Source organism: Pieris rapae, chromosome 3 (genome assembly GCF_905147795.1).
Source record: "Pieris rapae chromosome 3, ilPieRapa1.1, whole genome shotgun sequence".
Taxonomy (NCBI): Eukaryota; Metazoa; Arthropoda; class Insecta; order Lepidoptera; family Pieridae; genus Pieris; species Pieris rapae.
The window spans coordinates 10,334,717-10,354,623 of NC_059511.1; the positions used below are offsets into that span (position 1 = coordinate 10,334,717).

The following is a 19,907-nucleotide window of genomic DNA, read 5'->3' on the forward strand; positions in this document are numbered from 1 at the left end:
CATCCAGCCTTTTTGCATTTGCATTTCTATTTTCAATTTTTTTTATATTTAAGTGGAATTCCATAGACTGAATAATTTTGTATAAATTATTAAAATATCTTATTTTTATTAAAGGTGTGAACATAATAAATAGTTTAATAATATTTTTATGTTTTATTTCTTCCTCCATGCCTAATGTTCTGAAAATAATACCTTAATGTAAATAAATATTAAAGGCACTTTAAGAATTTTATTTAGGTTATGAATTTGTTTGATTCAAATTATACCCAATGTATGGAATCTAAATTTAATAGACAATCTGGGATAACCTTTTAGCTATTATTTTTGTAATTTTATAAAAGGGCATTTTTTAAAATTCAGTGTGGCTATTGAATAAAATTGGTGAAACTGACTTGGATTGATTAATATCGTTCGGCATCTTCCAAAGTGTCAGGTAAAGGTAGACCTTTTGTCTCTGGCAGGGGTAGGAGTAAGGTTAACTGACAGAAAGATACAATAGCCAGTAATATAAGCGGTAAGTCTGCAAATACTTCGTCCAAGGAAACAATTCCAGGGGCAACCATAGAAGCAATCCGAGCAAAGGTGGTTACACCACCGACACCTGCATTACGACCCAGTGTAGGAAATAGTTCACCCGAATAAAGAAACAAAGCGGGTACTGCACCCTTTAAATAATAAATTTGTGTTAGTTTTTCAGAGGACCTATTGTTTGAGGGTAGAATAACACCTAATTCTTTGTTAATGCAAATTTTTAAGGTAAGTAAGTCATCAGCTTAATCTGTAACGCGAAATATAATTGTTTTCTCGGCAGTCAAATGCGGGATTAAATTAGTAGCTGTAGGCAAGTCGTTCGATAGTACGACCGCTAAAGCTAGTTCAGTCATTTCTGCGTTTGCTAAAGATCCTTAAAGAAGAACACAAAGTATCTACTGCAAGTGTGCTCTTAATGTTTAAAGATGGCCGCTTAGATATATAAAGATTTTTATGCCTTACCGATAATCCCGCAAATCCAATACCAGCTACCAAAAGTCGAGGCCAATCATTCGTGAACACTTCCTTTGGTATTAATAAAATAATGAGGAAGCAAAATGAGGATATTATTTGAAATACCCAAACAGTGGTTTTTCTACCAAACCTCGTTATTATTATTAGACAAAGCAAACAGCCAGGGATCGATATTAGGCCAGATAACATTATAGCTAAGTAAATATTTGATCCCACGTAACCGAGGTATTGAGAGAATGTAAAAAAAGAAAGTCCTGTACAAAACCTGAAAAACAATAGCGATGTATCAGCTGTTATTGTAATAACTTAGAATAGGTACTGTGCTATTATCGGTGTTATAAAATAAATCATTTCGTTTATAATATGAAGTTACAAGTAGTAAACGTAAACAAAGCGGCAAATGAATCTTCATCTGTTTCTTAACTATGCCGTCCAACCCATCATAATTATTTCAAACCCAGGATTTTACTTACGGTGTAAATTACTACGTATCTGATAAATCAACTACCAAAAACATAATTTTAGCTACATTATAAGTTTGCATTAGTTGGTAATCTAGCATTCTTCAAAGATTTTTTTTAATTTCAAAAATTAATTTAAATAATTTGAATTTTCGATAAGTAGTTTCTGTAAATTACATGATCGACAGTTTACGCCTGAACCCAATAACTAATCCACAATCTGAGATTAGACCGTGCAGTCAATTGATTTCCTATCTCCATCCCAATAATCAAACCCTACGAAGACAATCCATTTTTGGCGACGGATAGAATGCAATCTCTTTACACTCATATTTGATAATCAACATAAACCAAATAAAGTAAATAAAACCGTGCTAATAATATTAAAATAAGTATACATGCCTATGTTTAAAACATATCAAATAGCTATTTTAAAAACTGGTGTAAGTTAAAATCTTAAGATAGGATATTGACACAGATGAACTATCATTTTGAAATGAAGTGTCTATCCACATACACCGATCCGACCTACCATGGATAACTACATATGGCTGTTACAATCCGTCGATTGGTTATTGGCACACTTTTATCAATACATATTTGTATTTTCTAAAAAATGGATTGAGATAGGTTATTGAGTTTGAGCGCAAATAAAACTTTCAGCTAGACAATTACCAGTTCAATGACAATAGAACTGTATTTTTTCTCATAATCTTAGATTTAATAAATGCCATAAAACCGGGTGCTTTCTGTTTTTGGACTGGATTTATAAATAAATGTTTCATATCCTTTAGTATGTGCTCTCGTCCATTCATTTTAGCAGCTTTCTCCAGAATTTCTGATGTAGATGGAAAAATAATCTGTTAGTTAGCTTGTGACTTTACCTACTATTTATAGATGGGTCAATCAACTTTTAAGTGTACATCAATGATAAATTTTATTTTTATAATTTTATTTGATTTTTTTTTATATTTTAACATTTTTCTTTAGATAATTATTTATATTTTAAGAATTTACATAGAGCAGAACGATTTATTTAAATAAAATAGTAAATTTGACTCCGATATAGTCCCTTGGACAACTAACTAAATAGACTTCTGAACCATTTGAAATTCAGTATAATTGTGAATCGTCACTTTATTCTCACTTAATATAGGATGGATTTCAATTTGTCTTCCATAAATAACAGACGTGACTTTATTATTGAAAGGAAAAGTATTGCTCTATGCTGATTCTATCATTAAATGTCCTATGGGCAACCAAAATGTCCCACGGACAACGGTTTTGGTTGTCTAAGTGACTGGTTGTCCGAGTGACATTTATCAGTCTTTGCGCTTTCTGATAATAAATAATGATATTTTGAATTACGTCTTACGCACAGTGAAAAATATAAATAAAATATAATATATATTTCACTTTTATTTACTATGATATATCAAATAACGTTTTTGTGCTGGTTGTCCGGTAGACACACAAAAAAGCCACGCCCTTTTTCAAAACGCGCGCGACCGACTGACACCGCGGCAATGATGAAATCAAAATGACGGTTGGATGAGTGTTGTCAATAAATCGACTGACTTATTGTCAAGGCACTGATCATTCCATCTATGTTTCGGTTTCGGAACTTTTTTACCGTTGTCCGGTGGAAGTCGGAATAATAAAATATAATAGGGACCAAAACGAACATGCAAAAAATTCGGTAAAATTATGAAACAAACAAAAATCTATATGCTAGCATCTTAGTGAACATTGTAATGAATAATTATGTACAAGCGTAATTAATTGCCATATAATATTTTTTTGTATAAAGTAATGTTTCATTGTAAATAGCTACTGGGGGACAAATAAAAAACGCTACATCCAGATATTTTGTCACCTGGACAACCATTAAAATTCCAGTTTAATAGTGATTTATTTAAAAAAAATTACTCGTATGTTTGCTTAATAATAAGATAAATGCGACATATGCCAAAAAACCACTTAATTTTATTTAGAACTGCGATTATTGGTCAGGGACAAAACAAAGTACTTACAGGACAAATAAAAGTTGATTGACCCAGATATATTATAATAGTTTTATTTATTTCTTAAAAATGGTAGTTAGTAAAGTTTCATCGGACGTCGAGGCAGAATTCGAAACTCCACCTGTATCACCTCAACGTCCGTTGTTCAACAACTGAGTTTTAAGACAGTTTTTGTCGCGTAGAACCAGCCCCTTACAGAATTAAGGTCTTTCAAGAACGGATCGTACCAATTCATTGCTGTAATGCATTCGCGAGCTCTCTGGCATTAAGGTTGCGCGTGGGCATCATAATATATATCATATAATTTAACATCATGAGCCTTCCGACAGTTTGCCCCTGTTATATAAAACAATCATGACTGTGCAAGACATTATACTTCAACTACATGATTTGGGTAACTTTTTCCTACTTCTATCAATTTCATTTAGTTTACATACAATTAATATGTATTGAGCAATGTAGATGAATTTTGGAGCTTAGAAATGTTGTGTGCCTGTGGTTAAAGATTTTTGGGCGGTGGTAGATAAACCCCTATATCCTGAGTAGGTAATCTCATTTAAAAAAAAAGATTTCTAAGAAACTTAAAGCCTTGTCAGTCCTTTGCGGTAAAAACAGGTTCGCGTTGAGCGTCGATTTCTCTATGTACTTATACCAAAGTTATAAATAATCAAAAGTAAATACCGTAAGCCTTTTGCGTTTGACCCGTAGCTAAAAGCCAGCGAGGCGACTCTTCAATAGCAAAATAGTACAAAATAAATAACGAAGATATCACAGATAACGAGAATTCTAAATGCCTCCAATCTCTCAGAAAGTATCCGAGTCCTGCCAATATTGCATTGCCAACACCAAATGGCACTTGATATAATATTGGTATAACTGTACGCCATTTACCACTGACCACCTTAAATAATAAAACCTATCTAGATCAGACGACTAAGCTCTGACGTACTTTTAAAGGACTAGGTATGCGCGTACTCTTTCTCATGTTAGTCTGATAAATGTGTAAGCACAAAGTAATAGAGTTGATTTAGTTATATGATGATGTAGTTACATTACATAAAACAAGCCACTCCAGCGGTGCTATGTAATATATTTTCATCGTGTAACATGGCCTTACAGGGATCGAAATTGACGCATTGAATTTTATTGATAGAACATGATTTTGAAATTTACATGATATATTTTATCGCAAGCTAAGTAATCCATTTCAGAAAAAAAATTAGTTAAAGACAAAAGGTCTGAATAAATTAACTACGAAAAACTGCTCTGCGAGACTTGTTTTTTATACAAGTTATGGTTGATGGCATAATAGTTTAGAATACCTCTATACTCATCACGAACGAAACGACTCCCAATCCACCAATCGCAACAGCCAAAATAAACCAGCTAATCATGAAGATCCAATATTGTCTAACGACACTTGTCAAGAATCCCGCGATACACTGAATCACTATACCGGCCATTAGAGGGTTCTTTCTTCCGTATTTGTCAGCCCACATCGGAAACAATATGCCTCCACATACTACACCCCACATCATCACAGCTTGAGTAAACTATGAAAGAGATTTTATTTTTAGGTAACTGGTTAACAAACAGTTCGGTTGGCTCAAAATATCTGTGAATCATAAATATACCCTTTGACCCTCGGGTAGTAACGGATTTTGCTACGGTCCGTGCGTCGTTGTTTATTTATTCCCTTTTTCTTCTATTAAACACATGGAGATTCTAATAGAGACGACGTATGGATTTAGCCTACTTGGGATAAGTTCACTTACTGTTTTCTATTCTTATTCTTATCAATAATTTTGAAGGCCAATATTAGTTCAAACTGCGCGGAAAGAGGGGAGCAGGAGGGCCCGATTCTTTCCCTATGCACCAGGGCCCTTGTCCCCCTAGCTACGCCACTGGCTACGGACAAGGTATGCGCGCTTCTACGCTTATTGAGAAAAATATAGAGTATAAAGCAGGTCTTCTCCATCTCTTTCTCGGTAATTACCAAAAATAACTATTTCATTAAAACATGTATGAATTAGTTGGGGGAAGTTATTAGGATACTTGTAAAAACTATAGATTTCACTGCTTTGCTGAGAAGCAAGAACAATATACGAGCATATACTAACATGTATCAACCAATGTCTTGTGCAAACCAAATTCCAATCGGATATAATCGTTCGGGTAAAAATTGATCTGTCATACACAAATTTTTGACATGGAACCAATGGTATCAAAGCTCTGTCCATATATGGGGCGATAGCAAGAATGTCTGGGTCAAAAATTAGACAGGGATGTTCTTCTATTTTCTGCAAAACGTGACCAAGTATAATGCTCAATATTAAATGCAAGGCGAAACATAATTGTAATAATCATTATTTACTTCATCACCGTTGTTCAACTCATCTATATACTGTAAAGAATTTAGAATTATCTTAAGCAGTTAACTGAATGCGCAACCACCTTACACCTAGAATTATCGTTATATTTTATCAAATAATTGATTTTATTACAATGTTCTACTTATATTAAGCCAATGTTTTTAAGCTCAAGTAAGTTAAAAGTCAAGTTTTACGTCATTATCACTATATTATTATAGGGTAATTTCTATAGAAGAAAAATCTGCTTACAGGTGCACATATATCGCGCCATTCACCTTCCGTGTATTGGCTCAATATCTTAGGTTTTGCGCACCAAAAGTTTTGCGGAGGAGCCAGGAACAGAATATTTAACTGATACCATGCCATTGGCAGTTTCAATAAAGCCATAAGCAATGCAATTTTAAACTGCCATTTTCCAAAATCACCGATCACTTTAAATGTAATATTGTCCAGTGGGTCTTTACTCTCATTGTTCTTTGAGATATCTAGAATGTTGTTCATAAAATTATAAAGATATTTGTTATATGAATATACACCCTGAAGTATTATACCTTAATACTCACCTTTAATATGTTTTAGGTTGCGCTCGCTACTATGCGAAAGATACGATTTCATTTTAAGTCGTACCAGTAGTAGTAAGACGTAGGGTATTTATTTTCTTTTCCAAGTGATTAAGAAAACATAAAAAATATTAATTTTTATTACTTAAATTATATACCATTACTAAAATGACTTACATTTGTTTATATTATATAAATGAAAATAAATAAATAAATTATAACAAAGATTAAGGGAGACAATATTACACACAATTGTTAATTTTTCCAATTAAAATTTAAGATTATTTGCCACAGGTATACAATTTAATGTGCATTACAGACTAGGAAGTAGGAGACTATCTATAAATTATTTGTAGTTAAATTTGTCAAAATGCGCAAATGAAATATGATCAAACATTTTGTAAATTCTGTTGTCAGCTGTCATTATATAAATAAGAACTGTGGTCTAGGGGAGTGTGATTGTGATACATCAGTCATCAACTTTTCCGAGTAATGAGTTCTATTTAGTAATTAAGATTCTTGCATTGTATTGAATGCAGTAATTACGTAGATTTACTAGTTACCTACCTATAATTATAGATTTCTAATGTATTCTTAATTTGTGCTGGATGTGTTTAATTAAAACCTTATAACAATGCCTCTGGCAAATGCCACAGATCCATGGCGAATGCGAAATGTTGGAGATGTCTCGGTAATTATAGAATTTGTGTTGTTTGCTTTGATAAGACTTTAATGTACGCTTCTTTACTATATCGCACGCAGTTATTGTTGTTTTCCTTATTCAATTTAGAAACATTTTAAATCTTAGTTTCTCTGACCTTCAATTATTGTGAATTATTTACATTGCATATTGTACGCCCCGTTGTTCTTTAATGAAGTACAGTTTATTACCTTAGTAAAATTTTGGTCGAGATGACTCATTTGTGTTAATCGCTTCTAATTTGGTTTTCCTTAAACGTTAGTCTCATTTTTTTTCGATATTTAATTTCCATAAGATATTTAATTAATCGCAATTTTTACAGCGTGGTATTGCAGCACAAGCTGCAAATTGTCTTCCAATGGTTGTGGAAAACTCTGGGTCTCGGCAGACTTCTACGACAGAGAGCTTGGAGTCCACCATTTCAAATAATAGTGATTTGAGCTTTGAGAGGGAAGTAGAGTTACAGGATGTAGTCAAAGAAGGCCATGAAAAAGCTGACCCATCTCAATTTGAATTGCTCAAAGTGCTTGGTGAAGGTTCATTTGGAAAGGTATTCTTAGTGAGGAAAGTTAGTGGACCTGATGCTGGCACTCTTTATGCAATGAAGGTTGGTTTTGTTTATCAAACATACTATCCTTGATAACATTGCTTAAATTTAATAATTCATTTGTAATTTAGGTCTTAAACTTTGTGACCTTTATTCATTAGATTTATGGAGGTGAATATAGAAATAGAATATACAATATATATGGCATACAATGTGCAATATTGCTGTGATTCACATGCACATGATCCATTATTACATTGTGGACTGATTCGTGGACTATTGTTAGTTATCTATTAAAGTGACCTTAGTATGTAAACCAAACATAAATTTCAAACATTACCTCTTATTGAACAGATTTCTCGATTAATTTAAAACATTGTTAATTGTGTGACTCAGAATATAATCAATACAATGGACACTGGAGTATGCAGTGATATTGGTTAGTTATGACTTTCAACTATATTGAATCTATATTACCTCACTAATTTCTTTTTTGTAGGTACTTAAAAAAGCAACATTGAAAGTAAGAGATCGTGAGCGCACAAAAATGGAAAGAAATATATTAGTGGAAATGGGACATCCCTTTATAGTTAAACTACACTATGCATTTCAAACCGCAGGGAAACTATATTTAATATTAGATTTTTTAAGAGGCGGTGATCTCTTTTCGAGACTTAGCAAAGAGGTAATTTGATCTAAAAAATTAATTAGTTTTAAATGGAATGCAGCGCTTGAAATGTTATTAACAAAACACTGTTACTACATAGTTGTACTACACTTCATTATCTTTATATATATAATTCTTCTATGAGTGTGTATGTCACTGAACTTCTCTCAAACGACTGGACCGATTTTGACGAAATTTTTTGTGTGTGTTCAAGGGGATCTGGGAATGGTTTAGATTCACAATTTTGTCCTCTGGACAATGTTTTTTTATTAATTTTTAATCTATTAGTTGTTGTTGATTTTGGAATGTTTTACATTGGATCCGACAGACGGCGCTACCATCGCAGTATCAAATTTTAAATAATATTCGAATTTTAATTTTAGTCTGTCCCGCTACAGTTAGCGCTGCGATCAAATTAAAAAAAGTTTTGTTATCATTGTGTTATTTTAGACCATGTGCTGGATCGTTAGATATTGTCATAACATTTGAATAATAATTTTCATCAAAATGGTCCAGAATGTTTTAGCTTATTAAAAAAAGTTTGAAATTTTTCAAATTTTCAATTTCAAATTAAAGACGTGTAGACAGGACAATGTCTGTCGGGTCTGCTAGTTAGAATATAATATGTAGAATTGTGGTTCTCATTGTCATTAAAATGTCAGAAGTTCCTATATTTGGAAATGTCATTATTTAAAATCTGCTGATAGTAGTTCCATTTTCAAAATGTAATTACAAGCATGTTATTGTATTTATTTGATTAAAGTATTTTGAATAAAAAAATTTCAGGTAATGTTTACTGAAGAGGATGTCAAATTCTATTTAGCAGAATTAGCATTAGCGTTAGAACATGTGCACAAATTGGGAATCATATACAGGGATCTAAAGCCTGAGAACATATTGTTAGATGCAGACGGACACATAGCTCTCACCGATTTTGGTTTGTCAAAACTACCACCAAGTAGTGACAAAGCTTATAGTTTTTGTGGCACTGTTGAGTACATGGCACCCGAAGTAGTTAACAGAAAGGGACACACATTTGCTGCTGACTGGTGGTCATTTGGAGTGCTTATGGTATGTCAAAATATATCAAGTATCAATATTGGTTAATGGCGTTACATCAATGCTTCTGTAAAAAGCACTGTAATAGAAGCACACTATTAGTCAAGTAATAAAACAAAACTTATAGTAATTTTAAAAACCTATGATAAGGTACTATTGTAATTACTTCAATAGTTATGAAGTTTTGTTTAATGTTGTGAGATTGGAGGAGGTAATTTCTAGATATATGGTAACAATTTTGAAAATTATTATTTACCAATGGTAACTTTACTATAAATGTCATGTATTGTAAAGACTCTTTCGATGTAATTGGATATGCCAAATGAGTCGCTGAATAATCATCAGAACAAATCAGTCTAATGAGCTGTTTGAAAATGAACGATATATGTTTGTTTGTTATGTGTTATATTATATAAAAACAAGTCATCTGCTGTTTTTATCAGTCATTGTGTTTGGGATATTAATATCTAGAATGATTTATAAGAAAAGTTTAGTATGTATATAATTTTCCATGGTTTACAGCCTATTCATTGATAGTAATAATTAAAAATACATTTAACCTGAAAGAAAAATATTTTTTTATGCAAATAAAGTGAAAGATTTTTTTTTTGTATGACATTATATCTTTTATTCCAGTTTGAAATGTTGACTGGTAACCTTCCATTCCATGGGGCGAACAGGCATGAGACCATGACACAGATACTTAAAGCAAAATTAGGAATGCCGGCAAATCTCAGTGAGGAAGCACAGTCCCTGTTAAGAGCTTTGTTCAAGAGAAACCCGCAAAACCGGTATGTAATAAAATGTATCATTTATTTTAAATTCATTCATTATTCATTCAGAAGTTATGAATGGACTAATTTTGATTTTGAATAACTTATGTTTTTATCAAAAGAAAAAAAAAATTTTTTCGCATAGAATTCATATCGTATATCATACAAATTGTTGGTTCCATGTAGAATTTTATGATATATATTAATTATTTGAAATTTTTCTTGAAATTTGATTTTTTTGTATATGTATATTATACGATTCATGGGCGTCATTTGGGTACGAGCTCTAAAGCCACGATTAATATTATTATTGTTCGATTGAACAATATTTAATTTAGATTGATTTTTTTAACACTTTATTAAGTTATAACGAGCAGTGGGTTCAAGGCACCGATCTCACATTTAATCACAATCTGCTATTCCGACTCTGTTTAACGTCTCATCAATTCTCCACTGAAGCCGTAGTGACACAAAATAGTGGGTTTTATTACGATATGAAAAAATAATGTAGTCATAGAGCTGGTACCGGCAGCCCGAGTGCGTGGGCGTTAGTTGAAATCGTCGGAATTTTTAATCAACGCATTTGCATGGGTATGGCGGGCTGTAAGTCACTCATTTGCTGTACTCCGATTAATCATCACAATATTCGTAATGATTCCAAACTATGAAATAATAAATTACGATTCTTAAAAACAATCGAAACAATCTCACCGATTAACGAAGGCAACAATAAAAATCAATAGTCGAGCATATCATTAACATATATATATATATTAAATAATGATCATTTTACAGTTTAGGAGCTGGTCCTAACGGGATTGAAGATATAACGAAACATGAATTCTTCGCAAGCATAGACTGGGATGGTTTATTGAAAAAAGAGGTGAGTTATTGATTAAAAAGGTCAGCTAAAAGATTATTGATGGATTCATTCAGAAGTTAACGTTTAGAGCTTAAAGATAAATACACCACATGTTTAGTCAATTGTTATACATATTAAAAATTAACCAATATACATAATTGTATATGAATTATACTTCATGTATATGAAGGAGTAAGTGGAAAAATGACATGATAAAGACAAGAAAGAAATGAGACGGGTAAAGAGGGTAAGATAGGCAATGTAGACGGGGAAAGAGAACTATACTCTGATTTTTTCTTTTCTTGACGTTCATAAGTGTACATTACGTTACCTATATGAATAAATGATTTTTGAGTTTTCATCTTTAAACTAAATTAACGCCTTAGGTGATTCCGCCATTCCGTCCGGCGGTGTCGCGCGCTGACGACGCGTATTACTTCGACTCGGAGTTCACATGTCGGACTCCCCGGGACTCGCCTGGCGTCCCTGCCTCCGCGAACGCACACGAACTCTTCCGGTAACTATATAATATAAAGTTATATATTACTAGCTGACCCGGCAAACGTTGTTTTGCCATGTTTTTTTGCCAAAAAATTAAAGTTTATAATTAACAAAAAAAACAAGGGATGATTGTAGAGGTGTGCGAATTTAGGGTTGCATGTCTTTTTGTGTGGTGTATCGTAAAAAACGAAAAATTTTGTCTAAAAAATAAATAAAAAGTTTTAGGGGTGGACCACCCTTAACATTTGGGGGATTAAAAATAGATGTTGTTCGATTCTCAGACCTACCCAATACGAACACAAAATTTCATGAGAATCGGTCGAGCCGTTTCGGAGGAGTTCGGTTACTAACCCCGTGACACAAGAATTTTATATATAAGATGATTATCATGTATCAAAATCCTTTAGGCTCAGCGCTACGTCACGATTTAATCTTGTTCAAATTGTATGTTTTTATCCATTAATATTTACATATAAGACCAGTGTTGGCTTCAGCGTGTGACTCTCATACCTGAGGTCGTAGGTTCGATCCCCGGCTATGCAGCAATGGACTTTCTTTCTATGTGTGTATTTACCATTCTCTCGAACGGTGAAGAACTTCGTGAGGAAAGCGGTTTGTCTTAGGCACAAAAAGTCGACGGCGTGTGTCAGGCACTGGAGGCTTATCACCGACTTGCTTATTAGATTAAATGATCGTGTAACGGATACAGAAATCTGAGTGCCAGACCTAAAAACAAAACGTTGTAGCGCCACTGATTTAATTTTGTTTTATATTTAGATTTTTGTCTACATTCTGTTAATTGCGTACGTAACAAATTTTAACATTTAAATAGATCAAAATGTCTATACATATTTTTTTTGTTTTAAATTCTTTGTCCATATAATGATTTATATGTATAGTTATATACAACGGAAATCTGTAGGACTATTAATATTTCAGGGGCTTTAGTTTCGTAGCGCCATGTCTCTTGAATGACGATAACAACAAGACTGTCACAAATGAAAACCAAAATCATGTCGCGCAAACAAAGACGTCTACTGAAGACTTTTGGTCTGGATTTGTTAATAGGAACAATTTCTTTGATGAGTACAGGTATTTAATCATATATATATTTTATTGTGTACATAATATTGCATATTACCCATTTGAATCCTGTTGAATTATCATTTATAAGTAATTGAAATAATTTTGTTGCGGTTCTGTTCTCGTTACTCTTGACTATAGGTTCAGTTAGTAAAATAATATTTTTACCGAGTATGTGAAATTAAAAGTGCTTTTAAAATGTATTTCCTGATAGTTCGTAAAAGTGTAGTAAGGAACTGGCAATTAACTCCGTCACTTACGTCGTCAACGCACTCGCGAGCCCTCTAAGCATTGAGATTTATCACTTAAAATCAGTATATGTATAATAACAACTTAATTATTTGTAAATAGAACCATTACACCATTATTAAAATAGATTTTTCGTTTATTTTCTATTCCTACAGTAATTACTATTGCAATTAAATTATTGAGAAGTTTTTCATAATATTTTAGGTTGATGGGTGAATTAGGTACGGGATCGTTTTCCGTTGTTCGTCTGTGCGAACATAAGACATCAAAAACACAATACGCCGTGAAGATCATGGACAAACTGCAGTACGACCCTCGGGAGGAGATCGAAATACTCCTCAGGTATGTATTTTGTTTGTCTACATATTTATCGGATAAAATGTTGAATCAATCAAAAAATCCAAATTCAGTTTAGATGCGTCTTAGCGCATGTTTGTTAATGAGCCATCCGCTCGTAAAACTACCAGGAGGCCTTGTCCTGAGAAGAACGGGCAAGAAACTTTTTTTTTTCCCAAGCAAGCAAGTTTTTCCCCTTTCTACGGTACAATTTTTCATAGGAACCTGTCATAAACCACAACGTCATTAAAGTTACATTAGTAAAAAAATCAGTTCTGTGTTTTTCACATGACACACATAAAATAAAATACGTTTATTTTGAAACATAAGATCATGAAGGTATCACTTATCCACGTCATTAAATTCGAACCTGTTGGCATCCCTACTCATCGGCAAAGAAGACATAGTCACAACATTTCATAGTTAACAATTCAAATTATAACAACAACTATTGTCACGGATTTGTCTTCTATTTTTTTTAAAGGAACAATCTAAGTTTTATCAAAATTGGTTCAGCAGTTTGTGTAACGTTTTATATAATTTGTCGTAGGTTAAATATCATTTTGTATATTTATAATTACTTTCACAATAATTTTTTACTAGTTTTTTTTAAATTAAAATATCGTTGTTTTATTTTTAGATACAGCCAACACCCTCATATAATAACCCTTCGCGGGGTGTACGAGGAAGGCGGCCGCATTCTTGCCGTGACGGAACTGTGCCGTGGCGGGGAATTGCTAGAGCATATAACCCAAAAACGCTTTCTTCCCGAAAGGGAAGCAGCGCCCATACTCAGAAATGTGCTGCACGCAGTACATTATCTACATGCGCATACGACGGTCCACAGGTAACTGAAAATTATGTTACATTTAATCTTAAAGTTTATAAAATTATGATAAGGGGCCGTTCATAAACTACGTTCGCATACAAGGGGGGGGGGGGAGGGGTCTGGCCGAGTGTGACAAGATGTGACAAGGGGGGAGGGGGGGGTATAGGGCAGCGTGACGTTCGCCGTTTATTACATGACATGAGCGCTCACAACGGGTTTCTTTATTTTTCCAATACTTGAGAGAGTAACGTTTCCACGTACCCTGCGCTCTCGATTGAGTAACAAATGAAAATACTATTTCTCTAGAATTTATCATACTCAGTAGGGGGGTCTTAGTTTTTGTGACGAAATATTTCTAGGGGGGGTCACAAAAAGCTGATTTCAGTGTGACGTATTTTATGAACGGCCCCTAATAAAAATAATTTTTTTTATTTATTTAATTTAAATAAATTAATATAAGTCACCTATTGCCGAAGCCTTGCACATATTGTATTTACTTTTATTTTTTCTATTCTTCTTTCACTTTTAATGTGTAATGTCACTTTCTCTAATAACTATATACAACCTTTTTTTATTATGCATATATTACATACATGTATATATATATAAAGTATGGTATTTTTTTTGTTTCTGAGCTAGGGCTTTCTCTCCATGTCTACTTCTTACTTCTCTATTCAACTTAAAAATATGTAGTATATTGTATGTTGATAGTTATCTTAATAAAAGCGATTTTTAAATTAAAAAAACATTCACAGAGACATAAAGCCCTCGAATATCCTGTTCGCAACAACTCAAAAGCGTCCCGAAGACATTCGCCTGGTGGACTTTGGGCTCGCGAAGCAGTTGAGAGCTGAAAATGGCCTCCTCATGACTCCGTGCTACACCGCCAACTTTGTCGCCCCGGAAGTGCTGAAACGTGCCGGATATGATGCTGCCTGCGATATATGGAGCTTGGGTAAGATCTCATCCAAATTCCAGAATGCTTACACGAAATTCCACACCTCGACGTCCTTCGTTCCCGAACTGAGGTTAAAGGCAGTTCTTCTCGCGCACCACCACTAAGAAGAACCGGTCTTTCAAGAACGGAGCGTACCAATTCTTTCCTGTTACGCATTCGCGAGCCCTCTGCCATTGAGAGTATCTATGGTCGGTATCACTGCCCGTTCGACCCCTATTAAATAAAACATATACCGTAGACAATGTTATAATGGTTTGGTGTACTATTAAAAACAAGTAATATACAAATACTCGACAGAACCTTTAAAGTTATACAAATTAATTCGTGGTCATGCAATTATAATCTTGATCAAAGATTTTCGCTTCGAAATAAGTATTTGTAAGGTTTGTATTACGCCCAAACCGATATAGAAACTTTTCCTTCAGGTGTACTCGCATATATAATGCTGTCGGGAAGGACTCCATTTGCCAGCACGGGTGATGACACACCGGAGGCCATATTGGCCAGGATTGAATCGGGAAAGGTATCGTAAATTAATTATTAATTAAGTTCTTAGATGTCTTTATTCTGATTAGGAATTCATCGAATTATTTTTTTTAAGTGAAACTTTTTTATCGGCGTTGTAAACAAAATTACCGTCACATTTTTACGTGACGCGCCATCTTTTTCTTGTACCTACCACGATTGATTCGAAGTCATTCATAACAAAAATATATAAAAACGATAACAATGATGGTAATAATTCTAATACAATTAATTAAATTCTGTAATAATCTTAGTAATAAGGTAAAAATAATTGTATTATTTAATTTTATTTACTTAACTAATTTCTGTAAGTAGATTCATTTTTCGAAAAATAAGGTCATAAAGAAGTTTTACTTACGTGTGTACACTGTCACTAGTAAACGCACACATTTGTTTATGATTCACGCGTTCTTACGCGCCGTCAATTTTTTATTCTTTTCTTTTATTAGTGTTGTCTGAAATTCTAATTCTAAATTTAAATTGTCATAGATAACATTACGTTTAGCTGTCAGTTGCGTATTGATGTTCCATTTTAAACAAGTAAGCCGCTTGTTTTGACAGATTTTATTAGTTTTTCTGTTTGTTGCGTTTTGTTTTGTGTCACGTCCCACGTTTACGGGATAAAAGTCCGTTTTCTGGTTCCGCCTACGCAACCTCCCCAGCAATTTTAAACCGAATCGATTCAGCCGTTATTGAGTTATAAATATTGTAACTACAGATTACACAGACTGTGGAAATATTTTCACGTAACCACATTCTGTAATTATGTTCTAATATACTGAGTTCCAAGTATACAATTCAGTATACAACTTTTTTATTGTTTATTTTGTGTCGAATGTATGTTTTACATTTCAGGTGGACCTGTCGGGTGGGGCGTGGCGTCAAGTGTCAACTGAAGCTCGGAATTGCGTCAGACGTATGCTGCAACTGGAACCGGCGTTGCGTCCGCGCGCTTCCGATCTGTTACGAGAGGCGTGGCTCAGTCCGGGACACGCCCACTCGCCCGCTGAACCCTCTGATGCCTCGTCACACGATACACCACCTGCTGCGGATTTGCGACGTGCCGTGGATCTTACTTACCAGGTGATTTTACCGCAAACAGACATTTTTATATAGACGGTTCTCTTCGTAAATGTAGAGGCTTTAGAATTTAATGACGTGGAATAAGTGATACCTTGATAATCTTATGTTCCAAAATAAACGGTTTTTTCGTACCTTTTTTTAATAAAGTGGATCCGGCAGACGTTGTGCATTATTGTATTAATGTGCGTAGTGTATTAATATTTTTAGTATTAATCTAGTTTACTGTCATTTGTTTTTATTCTATTATTTCATTTTTAATTTTAATGTGTCCCTTAAAGTATTGTTTTTTGTATGTGTAATGTGAGAGTGAGGTTATTAACAAGAGCTTGAAAAAGCTTTGGTTCCTGAAGGAAATCTTGAAAGGAGAATTTGTAAACGGAAATTATTTACTTTTCAGGCGATGACGTCAGCGCCCTTAACCCCGCACATACTCGGCCCAGTATCACAATCGACGCTCGCGCAGCGACGCATCAAACCCCAAAGGACATTCTCGCCTACACAGTTGTAATTGGTAAAATATAAATCAGAAAATTTTACACGAAATACGTAAAAAACCGTATACAACAGTTTCGTTTATAAAAACAATGTAATCAATTTACTATACAATACAAAGGGTTTAAAAACTAATTATTACTTGCCTTGTGAGATTAATTCATGTTAACTTTTTTATAAAACTTTCAGTTTACGTAACGAGATTTTTTTAATTAAAGTAGTCTTTGAAAGCTAAAATATACTCAAAGTGGAAAAATTAAATAAATTCAAAGGTTAATTTAGAAAATTTGAAATGAGATTTGTACCTTAATAAACATACTTAAAACGTAATTGTCTATGGTCTATATATGGCTGGAATATAACTTATTTTAATTATATTGGCGCCTTTATCGCTTTTACAATTCACGTTACAAGTCATTGGTTCATATCACCACCGTATTTTAAAATATAGTACTCTGTCTGTCTGTCTCAGTCGTTTTGTTAAGAGGTTATAGTTACTAAGAAACTTAACTTACTTTTAATTTCTTCAAAATTCCGATTTAGTTCAAATACCCTTAACGAGGGAGATGTAAAAAATACAAAACGTATTCATAAAAAATACATAATTATTGCACCGTTTTTACTAAAGTACTCTGTCTCTTTCCATCACCACCTTAACACATTTGACAGAAAGGGACAAAGCATTTGGTTAAGAAAGTTAGACTGGTTTATTTTTATAAATACCTTTGTGTACTCTTGAAGTTAAACACATTCATTTTCTATATCTACTGAGATTAGAATGAAATATTCCTTTATTCTATTTTTATTTGTATAAAATATATATTATAAATAATTATGTTAATAGAAAAATTATTGTATTCCAAATTACTCTTCAATTTGGCATTTAGGTTACAAAGACATTCCATATGACATTTATTTTCTATCTAAGGTATGTCAATATCGTCTTCCTACAGATGAAAGAGATTTTTATAGAATAAATATATTATATTTTTATAATATAGCTTCTTACCCACCTTTTAAACCTCTTGGTGCCATTTTCTTTGAGTGCTAAGTAAGCGCTTTACTATATCTTATTTAGCATCATAACAGTATTTCCATTTACATGTAAAAATTATACTTTTAAATTCTAGAATAATTCATATTATAGGCGTTAAATAAGGCCTAAATTAGTAAAATTATCATGTTGCAAATATTTTTGGAAAGTATTACAATCAAAAAGTTCAAAAAAGTAACAAATCAAAATATAAATATTTTTATTTTACAAATTGATAGGAAAAAAATATTTTAATTGAATACTTAATAATGCGATTTGTCGGTATTAAGCATAATATTAGAGTAAAATTAATTAATAAGAAAATTAGTTACGGTTACAACCGTTTAGTGAGTTTGATGTATATTTTTATACTTCTTAAAATAAATATATTTACTAATTGCATATTAGTGGTTGATGTTTAAATTTTTACCAAAGATCTAGGTAATGCATATTGGCTTGTCTCTATACTCATTGTCTGTAGTCTATATTTGTATAACAACGTTGCTATGGTAACGTATCTTGCTTGTCAAATGAGTATAGAAACGCGCCATCAGTCAATTTAGGTAAGTGCTGTCGTCAATGGGATTTTTTTGCTACGTTTTACTCTAAAATTGAATTATTATAGGTACTTATTTTAATATAAAAAGAGCATAATTTTGTGTCTGTATATTTGCGAGTAAGTACAATAATGTTTAGTTTAATGAAATATGTGATTTACAAACGACAACTTTGTGCAAAATTATTATTTTAAGAACTGTACGCACAATGCGTTTTGAAACTATTTTTAGTAGCTTGGTGTATATGTTTGACTAAAGCTGATATATTATGCAAACTTTAACCTATATTCCTAAAATTTCGTACAGTATTAAATCATTTTAGAGATACTCATTGGACATATCTAAAGAAACTTGTCATAGTAATTCATATCATGAAAATTACACGCCAATTATATTACAGTTTTGAGTATTTTAAATGTATGTTGAATATTTTCATACCAAAATAGGATATTATTTATTAATAGGATAATTTTAAAATATTAATTCGAAAGCCTTATTTGAAACGCAGATTTCAATATTTGAAATATTCTTTAATCAAAATATATGTTATTTATTTTTTATTTACTATTTTTAGGTGCTTCACGCATGATATATGAGTAGACTTTCTAAATTGGTCATTAATAGAAGATGCACAAAATTAGCACATAGATATATGTAGTAATATGTGATGTACTGTAGTCATGTTATAAAATATGATGCATTTTACTATTGAAAATCACTTTCTCCGTCACAAAATGTAACTTGTTAAATAATACTAAGTATTTTCTTACTAAAAGTCCATTTGTAGGTTTTCTATGACCTTTTCGACTGTGAACACAAGTTGACAAATTTCAAGACTAAATAGTATCATATGCAGGACCAGCTTAAAGTACACTAAAAGAAGGCATGTCTATATTTTGTTAATATGCATAGACAATAGATAATTTTATACAGTGTTTCACTAACATGCATAGATAATATTGATCAGTGTGGTCAGATAAAACATGCATTTTTGTATAAGTTATTTGTGTGTTACAATTTTCAAATGCCTTTGTATATTAACTTAGTAGAATGGTATACTCATGATGCAATGTTATTTTGTCACATCTATTTTTCTATCTATCAAAAATAAATCCATAAGTTGTTAAAGTAGGAATTCCTAAGATGAGATGTAATATATTGTTGATATTGCTTAGTTTGTTGTTTTATTTCATAATTTCCTTTGTGTGATGCGAGTGTCCATGGGCCCATG

General features: G+C 32.7%; 2 protein-coding genes across 3 annotated transcripts; one reads left to right on the plus strand and one right to left on the minus strand.

Annotated features, from left to right (window-relative positions):
• Positions 1-101: 101 nt before the first annotated feature.
• LOC110998020 (organic cation transporter protein) lies at positions 102-6,706 on the minus strand. Its single transcript, XM_022266432.2, has 9 exons — positions 6,426-6,706; positions 6,112-6,347; positions 5,611-5,790; positions 4,813-5,043; positions 4,172-4,391; positions 2,142-2,304; positions 994-1,270; positions 393-665; positions 102-179 (listed from the first exon to the last, which is right to left on the minus strand). Exons 1-8 carry the CDS (start codon positions 6,475-6,477, stop codon positions 402-404), a joined length of 1,623 nt encoding a protein of 540 aa, XP_022122124.2. The 5' UTR covers positions 6,478-6,706; the 3' UTR covers positions 102-179; positions 393-401.
• A 173-nt stretch (positions 6,707-6,879) lies between these two features.
• On the plus strand, positions 6,880-19,850 carry LOC110997990 (ribosomal protein S6 kinase 2 beta). 2 transcript variants are annotated; one of them, XM_045634450.1, is made up of 14 exons: positions 6,880-7,113; positions 7,445-7,729; positions 8,169-8,354; positions 9,123-9,407; positions 10,032-10,186; positions 10,964-11,051; positions 11,417-11,547; positions 12,471-12,623; positions 13,068-13,205; positions 13,840-14,046; positions 14,784-14,983; positions 15,412-15,509; positions 16,367-16,594; positions 16,992-19,850. In XM_045634450.1, exons 1-14 carry the CDS (start codon positions 7,057-7,059, stop codon positions 17,100-17,102), a joined length of 2,322 nt encoding a protein of 773 aa, XP_045490406.1. In that variant the 5' UTR covers positions 6,880-7,056; the 3' UTR covers positions 17,103-19,850. The 2 variants fall into 2 exon arrangements, with proteins under 2 accessions (XP_045490406.1, XP_045490407.1); XM_045634451.1 differs by lacking the exon at positions 6,880-7,113 and adding an exon at positions 7,203-7,379.
• Positions 19,851-19,907: the final 57 nt, after the last annotated feature.

Bases quoted from the DNA above. Each gene is read 5' to 3' on its own strand.
- LOC110998020 (XM_022266432.2), bottom strand. From the start codon at position 6,477: ATGAAATCGTATCTTTCGCATAGTAGCGAGCGCAACCTAAAACATATT. The intron at 6,348-6,425 runs GTGAGTATTAAG...ACAACATTCTAG, and splicing joins CAACCTAAAACATATTAAAG to ATATCTCAAAGAACAATGAG. The intron at 2,305-4,171 runs GTATTTACTTTT...CATCTACATCAG, and splicing joins TCAAACGCAAAAGGCTTACG to AAATTCTGGAGAAAGCTGCT.
- LOC110997990 (XM_045634450.1), top strand. From the start codon at position 7,057: ATGCCTCTGGCAAATGCCACAGATCCATGGCGAATGCGAAATGTTGGA. The intron at 9,408-10,031 runs GTATGTCAAAAT...CTTTTATTCCAG, and splicing joins GGTCATTTGGAGTGCTTATG to TTTGAAATGTTGACTGGTAA. The intron at 12,624-13,067 runs GTATTTAATCAT...ATAATATTTTAG, and splicing joins AATTTCTTTGATGAGTACAG to GTTGATGGGTGAATTAGGTA.